Source organism: Hypanus sabinus, chromosome 20 (genome assembly GCF_030144855.1).
Source record: "Hypanus sabinus isolate sHypSab1 chromosome 20, sHypSab1.hap1, whole genome shotgun sequence".
NCBI lineage: Eukaryota > Metazoa > Chordata > Chondrichthyes > Myliobatiformes > Dasyatidae > Hypanus > Hypanus sabinus.
In genome coordinates, this window is record NC_082725.1 from 18,591,296 (window position 1) to 18,616,637 (window position 25,342).

General features: G+C 37.7%; 1 protein-coding gene across 5 annotated transcripts in view; it reads left to right on the top strand.

Annotated features, from left to right (window-relative positions):
• Window positions 1-25,342, top strand: part of LOC132378335 (triple functional domain protein-like) — a 346,417-nt gene that overhangs the window by 114,605 nt on the left and 206,470 nt on the right. For all 5 annotated transcript variants that reach the window (XM_059945155.1, XM_059945150.1, XM_059945151.1 and 2 more), the window contains exons 5-7: window positions 1,314-1,826; window positions 11,914-12,036; window positions 19,490-19,681. In XM_059945155.1, the coding sequence (XP_059801138.1) occupies window positions 1,314-1,826; window positions 11,914-12,036; window positions 19,490-19,681 (828 nt within the window). The remainder of the gene's footprint in view (window positions 1-1,313; window positions 1,827-11,913; window positions 12,037-19,489; window positions 19,682-25,342) is intronic.

Here is a 25,342-nt window from a genome sequence, read left to right on the forward strand (position 1 = left end):
TTCATCATATTCTTCCAAATCTTTGTGCATCTTTTTTTTTTGTTGGACACTTCCATTTAATCAGATTGTGCATTCTATAGAAATAACTGGAAGTAAAGATCTAAAATAAAACTACTTTTAAGTTATTAAAATAGCTGCAATAGTGACTTTACCCTCTAAAGAAAAGACCAGGAAACCTTATGAGATCAGAAAGCTTGACATTTAATTGTTTCACAAATAAACTCCACAGACAGATGTTCAATGAAATATCTGATAGTGAATTTTGTAATGGAAAAATTATCAAATAAAGTTTAATTATCATTTGACTAAACGAGACAGCGTTCCTCTGGGGCCAAGGTTCAAAATAGCAAGTAACCTAGTTCAAAATGGCGAGCAAAGAAGCATATTCACTTGGTGAAAAGATACATATATAGTCCAAGGCCCTGAGTGACAATGTCCAGCAATTGATGGTACAATGTGCAGATGCATGCAATCCAGCTTGTCATTCCACCACTTGAACACTGGAGGGCAGCACTGATGGGAGAGGCCAGCCCCCAGCCAAGTGCGAGCGCTACGCTGTAACACTTTCACATCGTCTTACCTGGTCTGCAGCAACAGGCAAGCTTGAGGTCTTACTACAACTAAGGCTACACAGCTCCAATGTCGTCTATTCCAACACCCGACAAGGGTAATGGGCCTGTGGCAGCTTAGATTATCTCTGTCCAACAAAGTCTTGCGATGGCAAGTGAAATGTCCGAGACAATCTCCCACTGTTATACTGCACCAACCTAAACCGTTCCTCTGAAATCCGTGTGGGCTGCTCAGCTATCCTGAGTAGAATTACCTTTGTATCATAAAAAACAAATTTTGCAACAAAAAAAGCATCTTTGGTTGGTCCCCAAGAGGTTGCTGCTTTCACACATGCCAGCATTTTACTGGAAGCATTTTTTTCCTGCAGAGTACTTTTGGGATTGCTCTAAAAATCTGCATGTAGTATTGTTTGAACCACCAATCTGTCAGTAGTTTGTTCTTGTTTTGCAAGATGGAGACTAGATACTTCCCTCTGGATATGGGGCAGATATTCAAGTCAGGCTTTTACACTATACATCTTATTGGTTGTCAAAGGTTTGCTATTCAAGTGGGCCATGTCTTCTAAAAGTAATCCATTGCTATCTTTCACTGGGGAGAAATCACAGCTGTTAAAAATATTCAGTGATTTCTGCCAACATAAGTGAAAGCAGTTTACGTGCTGTGTTGTAAGTTCCAAATAAGTATAATCTTTGACCATAACTTGTTAACTAATTGGGTAACATTTTTGTTTGTTGTGTTTTTAGACCAACATGGTGTCCATAGAAGGTCTTACCAAAGTTGTTGACCCATCGCAGCTCACTCCTGAGTTTGATGGTTGTCTGGACTACAACCATGAGGAATGGATTGAAATTCGTGTGGCCTTTGAGGACTTCATAAGCAATGCATCACACATGCTATCCAGACTGGAAGAGCTGCAGGAAATGCTAGCCAAAAAGGACTTCCCTCAGGATTTGGAAGGAGCAAGAAAGATGATTGATGAACATTCACTACTGAAGAAGAAAGTCATTAAAGCTCCAATTGAAGAACTGGATCTAGAAGGACAAAAGTTGCTACAAAGGATTCAAAGCAGTGAAAGTTTTCCCCATAAAAACTCAATATCAGGGAATGCAGACTTTCAGGGCCTTGTACCAAAAGTGTCCAGTATGTTGGACAGACTGCACTCAACACGACAGCATCTGCATCAGATGTGGCATATACGTAAGCTGAAACTTGATCAATGCTTTCAGCTGAGGCTGTTTGAACAAGATGCAGAAAAGGTGAGGACTGATTAAAAAAAAATCACTTTGGTTGCATTAACAACCTAGGTTGGTCTTGGAGTGATGTTGTTATTCGTGAAAATAATTCAAGTTGTGTTGAGAGTCATTGAAATTCATGGCACAGAAGTAGGCCATTTGGTCCATCTATTCTGTGGTAAATGAGAAAAATGCAGTTTAAGCTTTTTCCAGCTTTTGGTTCACAGGTGAAGTTCTCCAAGAAGTTTCTGGGCTGTTAGTGGTGGTAGGAATCGTTGTGTATTGGGAAGATGGGAGGAAAGAATAGTCCATTCATAACGAGCCTAACCTGCTATGCCGTTTGAAAATGCAGAATGTCCAATCTATATTTTATCTTAACCACCCGCCGTGATTGCACAAGTGTCATATATTCGTACTCATAAATATGTACAAATCTTGGTTTTGAAATTTTCACACTAAAGTTTGGTGTCTGTTAGTGTGTGTGTGGTGGCGGGGAAGGGGGTGCAAATTTCCCACATTCTTTCTTATTTTGTTTAAAGCTATGTTTCCTGTTGTCATCCCTGAACAACTCAAATGCAGTGCTCAGAAATGAACTATATTGGATTAATCCAAAGCTTTCAGATAAACAGACGGATCTGAAATTGGAGCACACTTACTTTTTGTTTCCCGAACTAATTGAGTTAAAGGGTACCATTCAATTATCTTATGAATTTTCTCTTGTAGCCTTTGGAGATTTGTGTACATGGTCCCTAAATTTTGTTGGGTGCAAATAGAATAAACTCACTCTTCTCAATTATCTTCAGATGCTGGAGACTCTTCAGTCTGTCAGTGTCCCTTTTTGATTTTAAAACGCTCTGTATTTGGTGTCATCAGTGAACTTGGAGATGCTCACATCTGCATCACTTATAAATGTCTGAAAAGCTAAGGCCCCAGGATAGATCTCAGGGGACATAACCTAGAACATTGAGTACATGTCCATTGTCCTTCATCTGTTTCCTATCCTAATTTTGAGTTTCAACAAATATAAAATGGATAAAATGCTAAGTATGTTTTTAAACTTAACACTTAAAAACAATACAATAATGTGGTAGGAGTAGGCTGAGGCTCCATCAAGTGTGATCTGCCATTCAATACAATTACAGCTGAATTTCTGCTAGAACTCAAATTTTCCCAGCTAAGAATTTTTGTGTGTTTCATTGAGGTCACCTCTGTCTTCAGAACTCTAGATCAAGGGTTCCCAACCATTTTAATGCCATGGACCCTGCACTGGTGAGTGTATTCCTATTCTGCTTAATGTCATCTCTGAGCACAACCATTATATAATTCATTTTTAAATTGAAAATCAATGAACCTTTGTTGCATTCCATTTATTGCAAATCTGTCCTTCCTTAGGCAGGGAGAACAAACCAGTAGACAATGTTCCAAATGTAACTCAACAGTACTCTATTCCAAAGACATATGGGTTAGTAGGTTAATTGGTCACATAGATATAATTGGGCGGCATGGACTCATTGGGCTGGAAGGGCCTGTAGCTGTGCTTTACCTTTTATAATAAAAATTATTAAAGCAGCAAGATACCTTTACTCTTATACTCAAGTCTTCAAGACAAAGGTCAACAGATTGTTTACCTTCCTAATTATGTGGTATACCTGCCTGTTACCTTTCAATGATATGCATACAAAAGCATGCAAGTCCCTCTGACTGCAGTTCAATCTCTGACCATTTAAAGGATATTCCTCTTTTCTATTTTATTAGCAAAGTGCTTAAGCTCACACTTATTATTTTCCATCTTGTTCATTCACTGACCATGCTTGTATTCCCTGCTCACAACTCACACTAACCAACAACATTTTATTATCATTAATCTGGATAATAAATACAAAATACTGACAAAACCCAGCAGGTCAGGCAGCAGCTTTGGAAAGTGGGACACTGGTTGATGAATTTTGATCAACGGTATGTTCTAATTTTATTTTTTACTGTTTATTTCTGTGTAGTTGCTGCCTGATCTGTTGATTGCTAGCAGCATTATATGTTTGGATATGTAACCCTCCCAAGCCCTGTTGTCCACATCATTGATACACATTGGGTGCAGCTGAAACCCTAGCAACAATCCCACAAATCACAGCCTCACAACTCATAAATAACATGTTTTCTGTCTGTTAACCTATCTCCAATCCACACCAATATATTACCAACAGTCATGTGTGTTCTAATTTTGTTTAAGAATCTCGTGTTGCACTTATAGAATTCTTACTGAAAATCCAAGCACACCACATCATCTGGCTCACTTCATGTTGCTATTTACAACCTCAAAAGATTCTAATAGGTTTATCAAATGTTTCTTTTTCATAGATCCACCTAAAAGCTTTTCAATCCTATTATTCTTTCAAAGCCTCCATTTCTTTGGTAGTATACAGTGGTATGCAAAAGTTTGGGCACCCCTGGACAAACTTTCTGTTAATAGTTAAGTGAGTAGAAGATGAACTGATCTCCAAAGGTTATAAAGTTAAAGATGAAACATTCTTTCCAACATTTTAAGTAAGATTAGTGTATTATTTTTGCTTTGTACAATTTTAGAGTGAAAGAAAGGAAAGGCGCACCATACAAAAGTTTGGGCACCCCAAGAGATTTGAGCTCCCAGATAACTTTTACCAAGGTCTCAGACCTTAATTTGCTTGTTAGGGCTATGGCTTGTTCACAGTCATCGTTAGGAAGGCCAGGTGATGCAAATTTCAAAGCTTTATAAATACCCTGACTCCTCAAACCTTGTCCCAACAATCAGCAGCTATGGGCTCCTCTAAGCAGCTGCCTAGCACTCTGAAAATTAAAATAAATGGTGCCCACAAAGCAGGAGAAGGCTATAAGAAGATAGCAAAGCATTTTCAGATAGCTGTTTCCTCAGTTTGTAATTTAATTAAGAAATGGCAGTTAACAAGAACAGTGTCAAGACTCTGGAGCAGGATAGTCTGGAGCCTATCCCCTCCCTGTTTCCCCTCCCCCACCGCTTGATCTTTCCTCTGGTTTTTCACCTGGCACCTTCCACCCTCCCCCCCACCTTCTTTATAGGGCGCCTGCCCTCTCCTTCATTCCTGATGAAGGGTCTCGGCCCGAAACGTTGACTGTCATTTCAACGGATGCTGCCCGACCTGTTGAGTTCATCCAGCTTGTTTGTACGTCTTGAGTGTAATGGAACAGAAGAACTGAGGACTACCAGTGCTTACCTCATTGAAAGTAGTATCACAGGTAGACAAGGTGGTGAGAAAAGGGTTTTTGCATGCTGGCCATCATCAGTCAGGGAATTGTATATTGAAGTTGAGGTATTCTGTTGTAGCTATATCAGTCATTGGTGAGGCCACACTTGGAGTGCCATATATAGTTAGTTCACCTTGTTGTAGGGTGATCAAAGATGTGTTTAAACCAGAAATGTTTACAAGGATGTTTCCAGGACTAGAGGACCAGAATTCTAGGCATGGTTGGATAGGTTAGGAATGTATTTCTCACCGTGTAGGAAAAAAAGTGGTGACCCTGTAGAAATGTTGAAAATTGTAAAAGGTATTCATAAGGTGGATGTTAACAATCTTTTTCCCTGGATAGGGGAGAACAAAGTTACAGGACAGAGATTTAGGGTGAAAGGGGAAAGACTTAAAAGTGACATGAGCAGGATCTCTGCCAGAGAAGTGGTTGAGGCAGGTATCATTTAATTGCTTTGATAGGAGTCTAAAAAAGTGTCCTGGATAGAAATGGGCTGAATGCACAAAGTTGGCATTAGCAAAGTGGCAATGTGGTTAGCATGGACTTGTCGAGTTGAAGGGCCTGTAACCTTGCTGTTTTGCTCAATTACTGTAAATTATTAGCTGTGCTCGGTCTGATCACGAAACGAGCTATTACTTTTTTTCTTCCCTTCATTTCTAAAAATTAAAACAACAGAGGTTGCATTGCTAAAGGAAATAACGATCAACGGTATAAACAAATTTCCTCCCTTCAGGATTCAGGACTTTGTACAGATATGACTGAATTGGATCTTTTGCCCCATGCATTGATATCATGTATCCTTATTCTGTTCACTACCTTGACTCCAGATTGATGGTCTTGCCTGGCAAAGTTCTGTCCTTCTCGGGTTTAGTTGAGACAGATCCCTCTTGGTTGTGTGGGAGAAAGCTCCAAATATCTGTCACCTTTTAAGTGAAGAGCATTTCCTGAATTCAGTACCGATGACTTGGCTTTGATATGAAGTTTATGTCTCTTTTGCCGAGGCAACTACTGATGGAAGATGCTTCAGACTGACTGCTGAAATTTACTTTCAAAATCCAGATTAAGATTAAAAGTGAATAGAGGTTTGTCCTTTAGGTATTACCTATTGAAAATCGTATCGTTTATTTTAAAAGGTAGGGTATTTTCTTTTTTCAATAGAGATGATAAAGAAAAAATTGTATCTCTTTATAGGTAATGAGTAGTAGCAAAGCCATCCATTCCTTAAGCCTATCTGCTACATTAGTGAAACCATGAGTGCTCTAATGCCTAAAGTCCAGTTTCCCAATTTTCATTGATTTTGTTAATCTCCATAAGCTCATTGATCCTTGAATAAATACATGCAGTTAAGTAGCCTTCTGTATTAGAGAGTTCTTAAGATTTACAAACCAGAGAGAAGAGAAATTTCTTGTCATCTCATTCCTGAATAGATGATCCTTAAAACCTGTGGACATGGTTTATAAGAAAGGGGAAAAGAAATAGAGCATATTATTCCTTGATCTTGCCCTGAGGCTACTTTATTGGTTTTTCCCCTTGACAATTCTTTCGCCTACAAATCCAAAATCTGACTATCTAAGCCTTGAACATGTTTGCTGTTTTAGTTTCTAGCTCTCTGGGTAGAGATTTTCAAAGATTAATGACCTTATCTTTAATTCCCAGCTCCTTATTCTGAAACCATGCTTCCTAGATCTAGTTTTGCCCACAAACAGAAGGATTCTCACCACTTCTGTTTTGTGAAGTCCAATCAGAATTTATTATTCAATAAAGTTCTCTTTTTATTGTTATAAATATCATTGCGTGTGGCTGTAAATTGCATTTAAGACAACCCCGATCATCCCACCAATGAATTTTTACACCTCTGAACAGTGTAAGCTTGTCTCTGCTCATATTTGAAGACTAAAACTGCATGCAATATCCAGACCTGGTCTTAATGGTACCCTGTAAAGTTCTATTAAAATCTCCCTTCATATACTCTATTCCCTTTTTAATGAAGTCTGGCATTCCATTTTACTTTCAATTTTGTATTGAGTGTACAAGATCCTTCTGCACTTCAATTCTGTACTCTCTCACCTCCTAAATAAATGCTCTGTTTTTCTTTTTTTACCAAAGTGGATTACTTTTCCCCATATTATATGGGATCTTCCATATTTTTGCTGAGCCTCATAATATATCTATAGCTTAGAATCAGAATCAGGTATATTATCACTGACATATTATGAAATTAGTTGTTCTGTGATAGCAGTATGTTGCAAGACATTAAAAATTACTATAAAGTTACAATAAATATTGTGAAAGTGGAAAAACAATGAAATGGTCATACACTGTTCAGGAATTTGATGGTAGAGTGGAACAAGCTGTTCTTAAATCATCAAGTGTGGACATTCAGGCCTCTGAACTTTCTTGATAGTATTAATGACAGGAGGGCATGTATCAGATGCTGAGGGATTATTTATGGATGATGCCTTCTGGAGGCACTGCCTCTTGAAGATGTCCTTGATGTTGTGGGACGTTGTGCCCGTGATGGAGGTGGGTGAGTTCACAACCCTCTGCAGCCTCTTGCAATCCTTCCTTTATACCAGATGGTGATACAACCAGTCAGAATGCTCTTCACTGTAAACCTGTGCAAATTTGCTCATGTCTTTGATGATTCCTAATGAAGTACAGCCACTGTCAAGCCTTCTTTGTGATTGTATGGATGTGTTGGGCCCAGAATAGATCCTTTGAGATGTTGATGCCCAGGAACTTGAAGCTGCTTATCCTTTCCACTGCTGACCCTGCAATGAGGACTGGTTTGTGTTTTCCCAGCTTCCCCTTCCTGGTCCACTATCAATTCCTTGGCCTTTGTAGGCTCTGCATCCATCTCAGACTATATCCCCACCTTCACCCTGTTTGGTTAAGAGAAGTCTTTCGGTTTCTATTTTGTCAGTGTCTTTCCTGAATCTTTTATTTTTATTAAACTAAGCTCTTATTCTTAAATCCAGTAGGAACAGGCTAATCTTGCTCACTGCCTTGTGGGATAAATGCTTATTCCCAGAATGTTTATGAGAGTGTTTATACCATAGATATGGACCAAGGCCTTGTACAACTGCAGCAGGGCTTAATACTTTATGCTTTGTGCTTCATACAAGAATGCCTAATACACTATTACCTTTCAAATTGCTTGCAGTACCTGCACATGAACTTTCTGATTCATATGAACCATCAAATTGATCTATATGTACAGTTATGTTTACAAATTAGCTGCTGATTCATCAGGAAACTGTCACTGCTCCAGTTTCAGTGTATCTTCACCCTGTGAAGATCGCTTTGATTGGTTTTAGTATCCTATGGAGAACCCATTTCTTTCAGACAGCTCTTTGAGCCATGCTTTCAACTCTCTAATTTGTTCGACTTTACACAAAATTGCACTTGGTAGAGGTAAATTTCCAGAGGGGATTATTCTTGGTTTTTTATTATTAAGTTGTAAAACAACCCCTCAAACTGTTATCTTGCAACCTCATTACTATTTTCCCTGTGCACACTGTTTTCACTGGGTTAAACATTATGCTATTTCTCCTCTCACTCCCAAGTTTTTTTGGAGCTGTCGTTAGCCCTAGAGTTGCATAGATATCACAATCTTTGGGACAAAGAAACATTACTTATGTTAACAGCTATTCTGCAGTGATGATAACTTTAGAAAATGAAGTGCATCAGTTTTTACCTGTCATCATGTGTCTTTTTAAGTAGATAACACCATAAAGCTTGTACATAAAGGCTTTAAGCATTATTAGATAATTGCTTTGATAACTCTACTGCCACAAGAAACTTTTTGTATAAGTCTAACTGTAGAGTTTTGAGACAAATTTAATGCAGTGTAGTACCAAGTGCTAGATGATTTGAGTTGTAGACAAGAGACATAGCTGATCTGATTTCTCAGCTGGCATAAAAATCCACATGGCTCTTTATGCAGTGAATTGTTAGTATATTTTAGTCCATTTTACTCCTGAGCAATTTGGGATGACTGAAGTTTTAAAAGGCAAAGTACAATGCAAATTCTTTTATATCACCTCAAAGCCATAAATATACAAATCTGTTTATTATACTTACCATTTTAAATAAGGTTCTGACTTTTATTATTGTTAGTTTCTAATATTGTTGGTTGATTAGTAGTATTTGATGGCTAGGAATGGATTTGTAGCACCATCAAATATCTAAAATACATTTTAAAAGTACAATGATCTATTCACACTTAGCATATGATCATTAAGCACAATGCTTGTTGCCAAGTCATTACATCATATTTGCTAAATTTGCTTCTGATTATTAAAAAACCATAATGACTGCATCATATTTCCCACACTATTCAGAATAAGGCATGTAAAAATTTACATAAAATTAAAAGCTCTTATTTCTTCATTGCTATTCCCCATTGGGCAGTAATTGACCTGAAGGATACACTAATATAATAAAGGTATTAAAGATTTCTTGGGAGTTCCCAATCAGGAGATGTTAGCATCGTTGGTCCTTTTGAGGCTTTGGTTTCTAAAATTCAATTAATATGCAATTTCCTGTAAAAGTGGATTTCCTTGGCTTGGAGGCGTAAATAGTACCAGAAAGCAGTGGTAATACGTTCAGTTAAGAACTTTTGAAACACACGCTCTTACAGTTAACTATAGACCTCTTCAAGTGTGGCCTGGAATACATATCAAGATAATCCTGAAGTAGTATTAGGTACCAAATTTGGGGTGGATACACATTTTTGTTTTCGAAGAAGTGGTTATTCACTGAATTTGGATGTCCCCTTTGTCATCTTCTATAAACTAATACTACTTGAATGCAAATGTGAAACTGCTCCCATCCTTAATGCAAATACACCATTACAGGACTGATTTGATTTGGATTAACCACCAGTGAATTCAGAATGTGTCTGAACTACATATTTCATCTCATCTGGGGTGAGATAAAATGGATCTCCCATTTCTTACTGGCCCAAAAATATCTACCTCTGTCTCCCTCTCGCTCACTCACTGCACATCATTACAACCCCAATTTTAATGATCCAAAAACAAACTTAGAGGCAAGCACTTTAGGAAATGACAATAAGTTCCTCTCATTCTTTCTTAAGCATCTCCAGGAAAACCCTGCTGCCTTCTTTAATCTAATAATTGACCTAATGTCATGATAATCTGCGTCCCAACCAGCACAGTTTATTAACGAAACATTTAAGCTTATTGTTTGGAGAGCTCTCATATCGCTCCAGTTTATTCCAATATATTATTTAAATATATTTACAGAATTGTAATAATTAGTTTAGTGACTCCTGTTCAATACTACTTTGTCTACAATTACAAAGTGATTAAAGAAAAAGTATCTAGTAGTATTTTTCTGGTGTCATAAGTCTTACAATATATGCTTGCTGCTAATGTTAATGAAATTTTAGTGTTCACCTGATCAAGTAACAATTTGCATTGCAGTCAATAGACAGCAGCACTATATTAAACCATCAAATATCGTTTTCTGAAATCTGCAATTTTTCTAAACAAGGGTGCTACAATCCGAGCAAGGCTGATGCAATTTCACATCATGAAATCATATAATTTGGACAGATCTCAGGAAAGGCGTTGAATGATATGACCCTACTGTGGTCAAAAGGGATTAGTATAAATAGACACAGCATTGTCGAGGTGGGCACAGAGGACCCATCTCTGTACTCTATCATTCTATGTTTCTGTGAGGGTCGTTACGCACAGGAAGAGGCTATTCTGCCCACCATGTCCACACCAACCATTTTTGTCCATCTACACTAATTCACTTGCTTATAATAGGAGTGTATTGTTCCAGTCGTACTTACTATTTGTCTGACTAAATACCTCTTAAACTTCTCTGATTCCACCACCACCTCTGGCTGTGCATTCAAGATATCAATCATTTTCTGTGTTTAAAAAAAATGCCCTTCAGGTCCTGTCTAAAACTACTTCCACTCACCTTGTGCCTGTGCCCTCTTGTTTTTAATAACTCTACAGTGGGGGAAAAAGGTCAGACGGTCTTCCCTATCTATGTCTCTTGTTATATTTATACCTTTATCTCGTTATTCATTAGCTTCCTGCAGGGTGGAAACCAGAACTGCAAGCAATACACAGTGTGGGCAAAGCAGTGTTTTGTAAAGTTGCAGCATAACATCCCAACTCTGCTTCAAGCTATGAAGGCAAGCCCCTTTTGCCACCCTTTCAATCTACATTGCCACTTTCAGGGAACGATGGTCCCTCTGTTCATCAACGTTCTTTAGCAACCTTACTATACATGCCCAGTTGCTATTTGATTTCCCAGAATGCCTCATTGCATGTATCTGAAAGATTGCCATTATGCTGTTTTATTACAGTGTTAAGCATAGCAACAGGTGCTCTTACAGGAATTTGCAGCAGTTACTTTCTTTCTTGTGACCTACTTAATGCAGTTAATATTATGCAGGCATCAGATGTACATACTTTTGACATAAATTTAAGTAAATTATTGTACCTCTGATTTTATTTTATTGTATTTCATGAACAGGTATGCTCTTCTGGGAAAATGGATTGTTAGATGGTAGTGTCTCTTTAAATTTTCAAATAATTATGCTGCTTTTCACCAGTGAAGTATGACAGTCAATGCAATAATGAATGTTTATTATGAAATGCATGTTGCTATTCAAACCAGTCTTTTTTTAGAGGACAGAATAAAGCTGACGATGTGAAGTTTTAAGTTCGAATGTTGTGTCTTGCACGCTGTACCCCTTTCAAGCTACTGATGTGCAATACAATTGCATAACACATGCTGTGTTAATAATTTCTTTGATGAAGCTGATTGAGATTCAGTGTGCTTAGTAAATCAATTTTTATTGCAGATGTTTGATTGGATCTCTCACAACAAAGGCCTCTTTTTGAATAGCTACACGGAGATTGGAGCAACTCATCAACATGCAGTGGAACTTCAGACACAACACAATCATTTTGCAATGAACTGCATGGTAGGTGCATCAATATGGGGGCAGTGAGATAATTACGCATTAAAAAACTGTTGGGTTTACCTTTGAATAAAATGTGACTTGTTATTACTTGGGTTCTCTCAAAATTTAGATTACAATTAAATAAGCAGTTGCAAGCCATACATTCCAATGGCCCTACGTCAGGATTAAATAAAATAATGTTTGATCCTCTTCCTAATGCATTTTACTGACAAATCCTGTGATTCCTTTAATGAACAAATACTTAACAGTTTCAAATTTTAATATATTTGGGTAATTGATCGTCCATAACCCTTTGAGATTTGCCCTTTCACATCTTCTTTAACTCGTTCTTTTCTTCTTGACTCCCATTCCTTCTCTATTTGATGCTATTTGACGTGATCTTGCTTCTTCCACCCCTCTTGAATTTCTGTGTCCTCTACGACCGCCAGTTTTTCCTCTTTCACTGAACACCAGTTCCCAGACTCTTCCTGATTCTCTTGTTCCATTTTTTTCATCTTCTGTTGTCTTAGCTCTCCACCTTCTCTGTTTTGCTTTCACCCAAACACTTATTCTCATGCTCCTTCAGATTTCTTTCTTTCTTTCCATTCCTGAGCCTCTCATTGTCATTTTTTTCTTTGGCTGTAGATGATATGCCAGTGTTAAGATTTTAACTGTTCAATTTTACAAGACATTGTCCATAGCTTGCAATACTGCTCTATTGAGGAATTAATTCCCTCTGGATATTGGCAAATGGGTCCTATTATGCATTTTGACCTTGATCTTTAGATTCTTTTATGATCCTCAAAAAATACAACATGGATGTTGCTGTTGGTGCTCTGTTGCTTCGAAGGGCATGGGATTGCAGACTTTGTTGAAACACTTTGTGTACAACTAATGATTTCACTAGAACCACAATTTTAGTCACACTATTCTTGCAATAAATGCTATTGAAACGGAAATGTTTTGGCTCTTGAATGTGTACTGAACTATTCTGTCTAATGTATGTTGTCCTTGCCATTGCAAAATGCAATTTTAAAATTAAAGAGTCAGTTGCCAAGACTTTGATGTAATTTTAAATTAATATTTTGAAAGAATAGAATTACTTTATAATGTCTTTCTTCATAATATTTCATTATTAATGCATTCTAATTATAATCAGTTCTTTTTACTTCCTGCTTTGCTGTGTATGATAAATATTTAAACTAATTGGCTAATTAGTCTTGTTGCTGGACACTGGAGATCTTTAATAGACTGGGCCAGGTTCAGAATTTATAAATAGTGGAAGTAGGCATTCTAGAATCTTCTAAATGTTTGGAAGCCGCTCTTCTTGCACTCATCTGTTAATGCTGTCCCATTGTTGCTGATGACAAAATAAATGGATCCCTCTCAGGTTGGCAGGCTATTAGTAATGGGTTATGGCAGGGATCGTTCTTTGGCACTCAACTGTTTACATTTTACATCAACAATTTGACTGAAGGAATATAATGTTTGCAAGTTTCCAAAGGACACAATATTAAGAGAGAATGTGAAGAGTGATAAGGATGCATCAAGGATATATAAACAAGCCAGTCAAACTGGGCAAGTATATTATTGATGATTCAGATTCATGTATTTATCACATGCACATTGAAACATAGTGAAATGCATCATTTGTGTTAACAACCAACACACCTAAGGATGTGCTGGGGCTGCAAGTGTTGCCCTACATTCTAGCACCAATGTAGCCTCCACAACGTTCAGCAAAAATAAAACAAGCAACAGCAACAACAAAACAAAACTCTTCTGACTCACTTCCCCCTCAAACACGGACAGAACTCCACCCCAGGGACATGCCACATCTGGACCTCACATGCTAGGCCATAGACTCACAGAATTACAGACTTGTGCCTTCAACCTCCAGTCACTGCTACAGACTTGCAGACTCAATCTGTGGGCCTCTACCAGCTTCAGTCTTCGACCTTTCAGGGTTTCTCCCTCCAGACTCACTGAGCTCTGGACTTCTACCTTTGGCTTTGCCTTCTGGACTTCACCAAACTCTGGGTATTGACTCCAGTACTTTCTGATCACAGAATTGATCTTGCACCTTGATCCCAGGAGTCACCAGTCATTGATTTTACTTTAGGGCTTCAACTGACCCAACCTCTGGGATTGTTGATCCTGACCACAGAACACTTCAGGCATCGATTTCAGGCATTGATGGACTACAGTGTGGATAGCTGTAGCGTACAATTTAGCCTTGCTATTTTTATGTACTAGTCACTGAAAACTAATACAAGAGGAAACAAATGTAATGTGTATCTTTACTGCCAGAGGATTTGAATATGTAGTAAAGGTGTGTTCCTGCTGTTTATTGGTACAAGGAGCATATAAAAATTAGAGGGCTATCCGCTAGGGAAATTATAGGTAGTTTCTAGAGTAGGTTGCATGGTTGGCACAGCATTGTGGGCCGAAGGGACTGTAATGTGCTGTAGATTTCTATGTTCTATATTCTGTTTATTTATTTAGAGATACATTGTGGAACAGGTCCAACTGGCCCAACGAACTCTGCCACCCAGCAACCCACTAATTTAACCCTAGCCTAATCACAGGACAATTTACAATGACCAATTAATCAATCTACTAACTGGAACGTCTGTTGGAGGAAACTGGAGCACCCAGAAGGCACTCACGCACGCACTCACACACACACACACACACACACACACCCCCCCCCCCCCCCCCCAAAGTACAGTCTTGATGGAATCACATCTGGAGTTCTGTGTACAATTTTGGGCTTTTAACAGAGAAAGAAATAAATCTGGTATGGGGAAAATACAACAGAAAATTACCAAAATATTTCTTGTGACAGTGGAACTATCTTTCGAACAGATTAGGTCCCTTTTCTGCAGAGTTTAGAGAAAGAAGAGATGACCTCATTGAAACCTCACTGAGGTACATAATGGGAAGGACATTCCCTTTGGCTAAGGAGTCTAGTGAAAAGACTGACACTCTCAAAACAGGAAATGAGCATTTGGGGCTGAAATTAGAAGTAATTACTGATTCTATGAAAATCTTTAGCCTAGGGAATTGTATTGAAATTGTTTAAAATTGAGATTGAAAGCTTTCTGAATATTACAGGAATCTAGGTTCAATAGGTATATTAAATGTCAGAGAAATGTTATACATCCTGAAATTCTTTTTCTTTGCAAACAGCAATGAAAATAGAGGAATGCCCCAAAGAATGAATGACAGTTAAACGTTAGAACCCCAAAGCCCTCCCCCCTCCCACACACAAGCACAACAAGGCAACAACTCCCCCCCCCCCCCCACACCAACAAAAAAGCATCTGCGCCCTCCGCCGAGCACTCAAGCATGCAGCAAAGCATCAATAAAGGCACAGGTTTGCAGTACCCCAAAGACTACTCGTTCACCCAGTAATTCAACATACCACAGTCTCTCCCTCCCTCCCCCTCCCTTATAAGGGAAAAAGAGTTGTCCACGTTTCACAGCGAGGGGATACATAACAAACAACTCGCTGATTTATGATATTAAAAGTCTATTGCGTTGCCTTTTCAGAGAGTCGGCCCCAGAAAGGCTCAGGTCTCTGGACACGCAGCCCACGGCAGCTAACCTGCTGCTCCCAATGTTCCGTGTTCTCCCACGATGCCTCAGTCGGGTACCAGCCTCGAATCAGCCTCTGTCTCCAGAGCCACAAAAATATGGCACCCTGAAGGCATCTCATCTTCCAGGCCATGATCTAGGGATATGAAAAAAGTGGCCAGTCATGAGGCCCTGAGAGCGTGTCCCATTCCCACAAGAACCAAACTCCAGGTCAGGGTCTTCAAAAGAACCTTGAAAAGGAAAAAAAAAATCAAAGATAGAAATAGAGCTGTTTCCGAAGATGCAAGCAAAGGAGTCGCTGTCTAGCGCCATCATAACTTCACTCCACCCCTCTGAAGGGTATGGGAATATTGCAGGAAAATAGCAGAAAAAACAATCATGTTCTCGTTGCATGGACAAGCTGCTTTGAAGGGCTGTATGGTTTATTCCTTGGAAAAGAGTAAGCAGTTGATGGTTTGGGCCAAGATCCCTCATCAGTCCTGAGCATGTGTGTGTGTGTGTGTGTGTGTCATATTCATTGTATCAGAATACTCAGGATTGCTCTTGTCACCTCCCGCATTCTAACAAGTATTAATGGAATTGATTATTTGAGATGAGTAGAACAGGTTAGTACATGAGCCTCGGGGCTTTTGGTCTCTGTGAAGCTACAGGCCTCAAATTATTACCTACTGCAGGGGTCACCAACCTTTTTTGCACCGCAGACCAGTTTAATATTGCCAATATTCTTGCAGACTGGCTGACCAGAGGGTGCTAATCATGACTGGAATATAGGTGATAAGTCAACTAAGGGTCACTTATAAGTGGCTAATACACTCAATTTCATTTCTAAAAGTGTTTATCTAACGTGCATATTTTCCTCACATGAATATAGTGATAAGTCAATTATAACTCACTTATAAGTCAATAGCATCATAACATTTTAAGTAACATTTGGATATTAAACACACAGTGCATATTTTCCTTGTATGAACATATAAAATGATTACACCAGTGAGAGGACAAGCTAAGGGCCAGAGGTTCCCGTACCGGGGCCGCGGCAGTCACAGTCTAGAGAGCGTGGCTGACAAAAGTTTGGCTCGAGGGATGACTTTCAGTAGATCGCAGCGAGGTAGCTGTTCTGCTACTAACAAAACCCTGAGCCCGAATTATGTCATCAGCGAATATTTTAGCACCAGGTTCCCCAAGAACCTTCAGTGTGCTAAACAGGTTTAGAGGCTGCGCCCATCTGTCCACGCTTCAGGCCAGTAGCAATGGCACTTCTTGCTGGCCATGTGAAGCAGCTGGTTACCCAAGGCCAACTAGTGATCCCTGGCGCGAGGGTATCACTGTGTTTAGACGACTGATGACCTCGCATGCGTAATGACCTCGTGTGCATTCAAGTTCAACAGTGGGCGTGACGGAATGAGGAAAGGTGCAGCTGACTCCTATTGTTTCATATTGACAAATCATATTGTTTCCTTGTAGCTCAGTAGCACATGCTTTGCTACTTGGTTGGGGACCACTGACCTACTGAATGGAAGGAAAGGGGAAGTAGTGTGATGTGAAGATAGGTGGAGGAAATAACATACTGCTGGGAAAACAAAAATTGCTGGAAACACAGAACAGGATATGAGGGAAAAGAAACTGAATATATTGCCAGGTTGTGTATCTTGGACCAAAGGAATGTGCCATTCAGTATATTAGTCATTTTGGGAGATTGTGATTAACTTTGATCTCAACTTAACCTAGTTTCCTTAACTGAACCAAGTTATTCATAAACTCAATTACTTGACCCCAAGCAAAACTACTTTTCCAACTCTCCTGTTCCAGTGACCCTTCTGAGGATCCACATTTTCAGAAGAGCTTTTAATCATCTATTGTCTTTTGGGTTTATAAAATGCTAAACAACAAAGAGTTCCTGTTTTATTTACTGAAATAAAGCAAGTTATTGTGGTGTCAGGTGCTAGCCTTGTCATTTCCTTACAGTTACAAGAGAAGATGTTAGTGAATCAGCTGGCTGACATCTGAGTAGCATTGAAACTGTTTTTATGTTGGTATTAATTGTGATGATGCCGAGCTGCAACTTCCCATCTTTTACATTTTTGTAACCTTTTTCACAAATTGATCAGTCTTCCAGCTGCCTCCAACTTCATTATCTATGTAGTTCTCCAAAGACCTATCCACCTACCTCATTTGCATTTTCCCCTTAAATGTAAACTTCCCGGAAATACATGAGTTTCCACATGTAAACTGACAACACCCAGTTATGTGCTCTGTAGTGCTCAGTCCCTGTAGTGTTTATTTTCTACCTCATCTGTTTTTCTGCCATTTTTCCCACGTTTGGACAGATAAACATGCTTTCACCTCTAATAGCGGGCAGCGTAGTTTTGTCTCCATCATATCACAGACGTTTTTTCTCTGTGACCTCGCTTTGCTTCTTCAGTCTTGCATAAAACTTGCCCGTGTCTAACTTAGTTCTGTTGAAAGATTATTGACCATCAATCTTAACTCTTTTTCTCTTTTCACAAATGTTGCTTTATCCGATAAGTTAATTCCTGAGATTTCATATAATTTCTGGTTTTGTATGGTATTGAAAATGTGTGCTCCTGATCTCGCTGTGTTTCTAACCAAGCAGTTCCAGTGCAGATACAACACTGGCATCTGCTGGACAATGGGGAAATTTGTCCAAGTATCATGATGGATAAATCTGATCAAACTGATTAGCACCCTATAAGCACACTATTAACTGTCAGCAAAGTGATGGAAGGTATCATTGACTTTGTTTTATCAAGTGATGCTTACTTGCTTCAGTGATTCTCAGTATTGAGGTTTGCCAAGAGCATTCTGTTCCTCGGTACCAGGAATTGAATATGTCTTGTCTAAAGGATGGAAGCTGAAGGTGACGGCTCTTAACTCCAGTGCAACATCTAATAAAGTGGCGTTCAAATTGCCTTGATGAAATTGAAATCGAGGAAGAAACTCTGCACAGGCTGGAGTTACCTAGCACAAAGGAAAGACATCATGGTTATTAGAGGTCATCTCAATACCTGGGTATTATTGGTTATAAATCTTTAGCTGCTTCCTCAATGGTCTTCTTGTCATGGTAAAGTTGGAGGTAGGGAACTTAAGTTTAATTCTATTAGCTTCTCCTAAGAGCAATCTATGCATACAGACAGCATAGCTCAAACCACATTCACACATGGGATGATTGGTAGTAAGTCACAACTGTGCTGCACATAAAGCGAGCAAAGGCCATTCCAAAAGAAATCATGGAACCTAGTTATATGGTGGCATTGTCATCTCCTAATATCAAGCCACAAAGGCAAGTAGGAAGATGAGTATTTGGTGCCAAACTGCTTACCTCTTGGTAGTTCTAAATCATTTTCTCATCTACAAGGCAGAGGTCACAGGTAAGGCGAAATACTTCAATGAGGTTGAAGCAAGATGCTCAACCCATTCAGGATGAAGTAGCCAGTTAATGGGTGAAATAGTCACTGTTTTCATCATTGTCACACCTTAGTCCAATGTGTATACTCCACAAAATGCACTTCACTGAGTCACCCAGACTTCTCAGACTGCACCACTCAAACCTGTGACTTAGTAACAACAGAAAATGCTGGAAGCACTTGGCAGGTCAGGCAGCATGTGTGGAGAAAGAAACAGTTAACAATTGTGTTTCAGAACTTGGAAAGAGAAGAAAGTTTTCAGCAGCAGCTATGGTGGGGTATAGAATGAGAGATGAAACAAGGATACAGAATGTTTCAATTCTTATAATCAAAAGCAGCTTAGTACATTTTTACCAATGGAGCTGGCTAAGCCATTGTTAGATTGGGCTTTTAGTGGATGTTGAGTAAATCAGTGTTGTCTGACAAGTTGTTTGTTCGCTTTTTTACAGAATGTATATGTAAATATCAACCGCATCATGTCAGTGGCCAATCGCTTATTGGAATCTAACCATTATGCATCCCAGCAAATCAAGCAGATTGCCAGTCAGCTGGATTTGGAGTGGAAGGCATTTGCAGCAGCACTAGATGAACGAAGTACCTTGCTTGACATGTCTGCTGTTTTCCATCAGAAAGCTGAACAGGTGAGTAAATCCTGTGGGATGAGAAACAATCAATGTTTCAGGGTGGAGACCCTTCTGAACCTGGAATGTTAGCTCCGTTTCTCTTCCTGATCCAATACACATTCACAGCAATTTCTGTTTCTGTTTCAAAGTTCCAGTGTAACCCTCAGGCTCAGCCGGCAGTGTTAGTCTAGGGAAGGCAGTCTCTGGCCCCACCAAACTTGTGGAATCTGAGGTGCAAAAACTCTTGTTGTGTGGACGCTGTGTGATCTGTCCTCCGTTACAAATCAGTGCCACAAAATAACAGACAGTACACCTTATGCAATTAAACGATTTAGCTTTTTAATTCTTAATTTGACTAAAGGTTTAGTAAAGAAAAACAAAAAGAAAAGGGCCCATTTTAATGAAACAACCCAATGTTCACGTTGGAGCTCAGAGTTTCTCTTCCGTTGGTCCTCCATTGATTTCCCCCGGGTTTCGTCAACTCCCAGCCCCACTCCAAGTCCAGTCCGTCCTGGTGTACTATGACCTCTGCTTTTTCATGTTTTCTCTCTTCATCTCTCGCCAAACAAAATCCCAGATCACCTTAGTCTCAGGCACACAACAAGAAAAAAAACTCTCCCTTCGTTGGACAGCTCACATTCCAAAGTAGCCATAACCCAAACACTGCTGCTATAGGAAAAACACTACATTAGCAGTAGTGCTTCTACAGAAAGACCATTACATTAGCAGTGAAACCTTTCCCAAGGTGTTACACCTGCAACTGTAGATGTAGAGTCAGTCACGAGTAATACTGATATTTTATTTTTATGCTTTTTTCTATGAATATTTTCTTTGTAGCATATTTGCTACAACTAGCCCATTGGGATTGTTTTGGTGTATTACTGTAGTTTGATAGACACCAGGCTAGGGTGACTCCTTGCAAATGGTTCATTTCTTATAATTGTCTGAAATAATTTCCGGCAGTCCACTTCAGTAGCTATAATAGAGAATAAGGATCGTAAATGCTTTAACCAATAAACATCAAAAATATTGTTTTTTGAAGATACTGTAGGAGAGATCAACTCATTTTTTGTAAAATTTTGGTCATTGTTTTAATTTTATTCATAAAATGCCTAACTATGTATATCTGAAGCATGCAGGTTTTATACATGAATCATAAAAGAACTGCTTCTTGTATTTTTTGTTATTTCCTATTGTTTTCTTTTTTGACCTTGAAGATTTTATTTTTCTTTCAGTCATACTGTTTGAGAAACAAATACAGGGCAGGTTGCTAGAGATAATGACTCCTCTGCTTTTCTGTGAAATGGAATCACGGGATCTTTTGGAGGTCAATTAAATCTTTGGTTCAATGTCTTATTTGAAAGGTGGCACCACTAACAGTACAGCAGACACTCAGTAGGAGTATCAGAAATAATTAACAGTTATTTACTAGTATTGTGTGAGCTTAATATTGCTAAATATAACAATAAAAACATTGTTTTTCTGTCCCTCGAAAAATTGAATGATGACATAGTGTGAGCAGCATCATGGTAATCTGTAAATTAATGTCATGGTATCAGTAAAGAAACAGCCCTCTTCCTCTGGTGTTTTATTCTGCACTGAAAGGATTTTATATGAGTACCCCATCATTGTTGTGGCTGCTAATTATAAGGATTTACTTTATTTGACTCGGAAGTCCAGTTTGCTAATTTGTTGCTGTTGCTAAAATCCATGCTACTTGCATTAATAATTAAGTGAATCACAATGAGCTAACTAAATTAAACACAATCATCCCTGTGAGCTTAATTTGGCAGTGCTGCAAAAAATTACATTAATACTGTACAAATGTGCCAAATGGCATTAAACATTGGAAGACTGGCCTGATCAGATTTTTTCCCCCATCTTTTTATTATCATTATTAATAACAACAAAATAAAATTGGTACATAGATAATGGGATTACAAACGTACATATTTCAACTAACTATAAAAGATTACAAAAACAATGATTACAGTATAAATGAGTATTCCCACATCGTAAAAGATACAATATACAAAAAGACAAGGCAAACCTAGGTATATCATAATATAGAATAAAAAGAAAAAAGAAAAAGGAAAAAAGAAAAAAAAATCATTATGCAAAAGCTAATCTAAAAATCTAATAACTAATAGAAGAAAAAAAACAAAAAAGAAAAAAGAGGGAAAAAAGGGCTGTTTATAATAACTCACAAAAATACAAAATCATCAGTGTCGTCAACTCTGATCCTCTTGACATATATGAAAACAAAACTGGAAAATCAAATAGGCCTGGAACAGGGTCCTATTACATCATATGAAAATATTGAATAAATGGTCTCCATATCTTTTCAAATTTAGTAGAAGTGTCAAATACACCACTTCTAATTTTTTCTAAATTTAAACATAACGTAGTTTGAGAAAACCAATGAAATACAGTAGGAGGATTAATTTCCTTCCAATTCAACAAAATAGATCTTCTAGCCATTAGTGTGAGAAATGCAATCATTCGACAGGCGGAAGAAGATAAATGGTCCATCATTGGTAAACCAAAAATTGCGGTAATAGGATGGGGTTGTAAATCAATGTTCAATACCGCAGAGATAATATCAAAAATATCTTTCCAATATTTTTTTCAAAAGCGGACACGACCAGAACATATGAGTTAAAGACGCTATTTCAGATTGACATCTATCACAAATAGGATTTATATAGGAATAAAAATGAGCCAATTTATCCTTGGACATATGGGCCCTATGTACGACCTTAAACTGTATTAGTGAATGTTTGGCACATATAGATGATGTATTAACTAATTGAAGAATTCTATCCGAATTCTCAATAGGAATAATAAGGTTAAGCTCTCTTTGCCAATCATTTTTTGTCTTATAAAGGGGCTCTGAACGTATCTTCATAATTATATTATAAAGTTTTGATATAAGCCCTTTCTGAAAGGGGTTTAATTCAAACAAATTCTCCAAAATACCTGAAGACACAAAATTTGGAAAAGTAGGAAGTACAGTATTTAAAAAATTCCTAATCTGTAAATATCTAAAAAAATGAAATCTAGGCAAATTATATTTATTAGATAATTGCTCAAAAGACATAAAACAATTATCCAAAAATAAATCAGAAAATCGTGGTAATCCCTTAGTCTTCCAAGCCGAATAAGCTTGGTCTATAATTGAAGGGTGGAAAAAACAATTGGATACAATAGGAATATTTAAAACAAACTGAGTCAACCCAAAAAATTTCCGAAATTGAAACCATATATGTAAAGTATGTTTAACTATCGGGTTGTCAATTCGTTTCAGCAATTTAGAAAGAGCAAAAGGGAGAGAAGTCCCCAAAATAGAACCCAGTGCAAAACCTGGTACCGATTTAATTTCCAGTCTCACCCAATGAGGGCTAAAAGATCCATCCCAATCTTTCAACCAATAATAAAATCTAAAATTAGGCAATGCTAATCCACCTTCCTTCTTTGCTTTCTGTAAGTATATTTTACCTAACCTGGGATTTTTAATCTGCCATATATATGAGGAAATTTTTGAATCAACATTAGTAAAAAAAGATTTCGGAATATAAATTGGTACCGCTTGAAAAATATATAAGAATTTAGGTAAAATAACCCATCTTAATAGTATTAATCCTACCTATCAGAGATAAAGATAATGGTGACCACTTAGTAAACAAGCATTTAATCTGATCAATTAAGGGTACAAAGTTAACCTGAAATAAGTCTTTATGGTTTTTTGTGATTTTAATCCCTAAGTAAATAAAAGAGTCATTAACTAATTTAAAAGGTAAGTTTCCATAAATTGGGACCTGTCTATTTAAAGGAAACAATTCACTCTTATTAAGATTTAATTTATACCCAGAAAAATCACTAAATTGAGCCAACAATGATAAAACTACAGGAATGGATTTCTCAGGATTAGAAATTAATAATAATAAATCATCTGCATACAAAGATAACTTATGAGTATCCGTCCCACGATTAATACCAAGAATATCCTGTGATTCTCTGATAGCAATTGCCAAGGGTTCTAAAGCAATATCAAATAATAGTGGGCTAAGAGGACAGCCTTGTCTAGTGCCCCGAAATAGATGATAAAAGGGAGATCTTTGATTATTAGTAAACACTGAGGCTACTGGAGTATGATAAATCAGTTTAATCCAGGAAATAAATGTCAGACTAAAATTAAATTTCTCCAACACATTAAATAATTATGGCCATTCAACTCTGTCAAATGCTTTCTCCGCATCTAATGAAATAACACACTCTGAAATATTATGTGAAGGAGTATACACAATATTCAGTAACCAGTAACCTCCTAATATTAAAAAAAGAATAATGATTTTTAATAAAACCGGTTTGATCTTCCGAGATAATTTGGGGTAATACCTTCTCCAACCTGGATGCAAGTAACTTGGAAAAAATCTTGGAATCTACATTCAATAAGGATATTGGTCTATAGGATGCACAATCAGTAGGGTCTTTATCTTTCTTCAATATTAAAGAGATGGAAGCTCTATAAAAAGATTGTGGCAAATTGCCCAATCTAATTGCTTCTTCAAAAACCTTATATAACCAAGGAGAGAGAGTAGCGGAAAAACATTTAAAAAATTCTGTTGTATACCCATCCGGACCAGGTGCTTTCCCTGATTTCATGAAGGAAATAACCCCTTTGATTTCTGCATCAGTCATAGGAGTTTCCAATATTGAAATATCATCTGGTGACAATTTGGGAAATTCAGTTTCCCAAGAAAATCACACATGGTACCACAATCCTGAGGAAATTCAGAATGATACAGGGAAGTATAAAAATCTTGAAATTATTTATTTATCTCATCATGGTTAACTGTCAAATCCCCATTTTGCTGACGGATCTTAGTAATTTGACGTTTAACCAAAGCATTCTTCAATTGACTAGCTAGCAGTTTACCCGATTTATCACTATGTATATAAAAATCAGATCTGGACTTCATCAGTTGATTTTCAACTATATTTTCAACTATATTCTGTTTGAAGTTCAACCTTTTGCTTGTAAAGCTCCTTACTAGGAGTAATCAAATATTTCTTGTCAATCTCTTTAATTTTATCAACCAATAAAAGAGCTTCCTTCTTTATGCGTTTTCTCAGACCAATAGAGTAAGAGATAATCTGTCCACGTATATATGCTTTAAAAGTGTCCCAAAGTGTTCCGTAAGAAATATCTTCTGTGGAGTTGGTTGAAAAGAAGAAATCGATCTGTTCATTCATATATTTAATAAAGTCCGGATCTTGCAATAAGGTAGAATCAAAGCGCCATTGTCTAGCATTAGGAACTGTATCCATAAATTTAATAGAAAGTTTTAATGGAGCATGGCCAGAAATAGGTATAATATCATAATCACAACCATTTACCGAAGGAATCAAACAAGAGTCAATAAAAAAATAATCAATTCTCGAATAAGAATGATAAACATGTGAGAAAAAAGAAAACTCTTTGTCCTTAGGATGCCGAAATCTCCAAATATCAAAAACTCCATTATCAGTCATGAAAGAGTTGATGCAAGTGGCCGACTTATTGGGTAAAGTCTGAGTAGATATAGATTTGTCCATCAAAGGATTTAAACAACAATTAAAATCACCACCCATTATTAACATATTCATTTAGATTAGGTAAAGAAGTAAATAAGGACT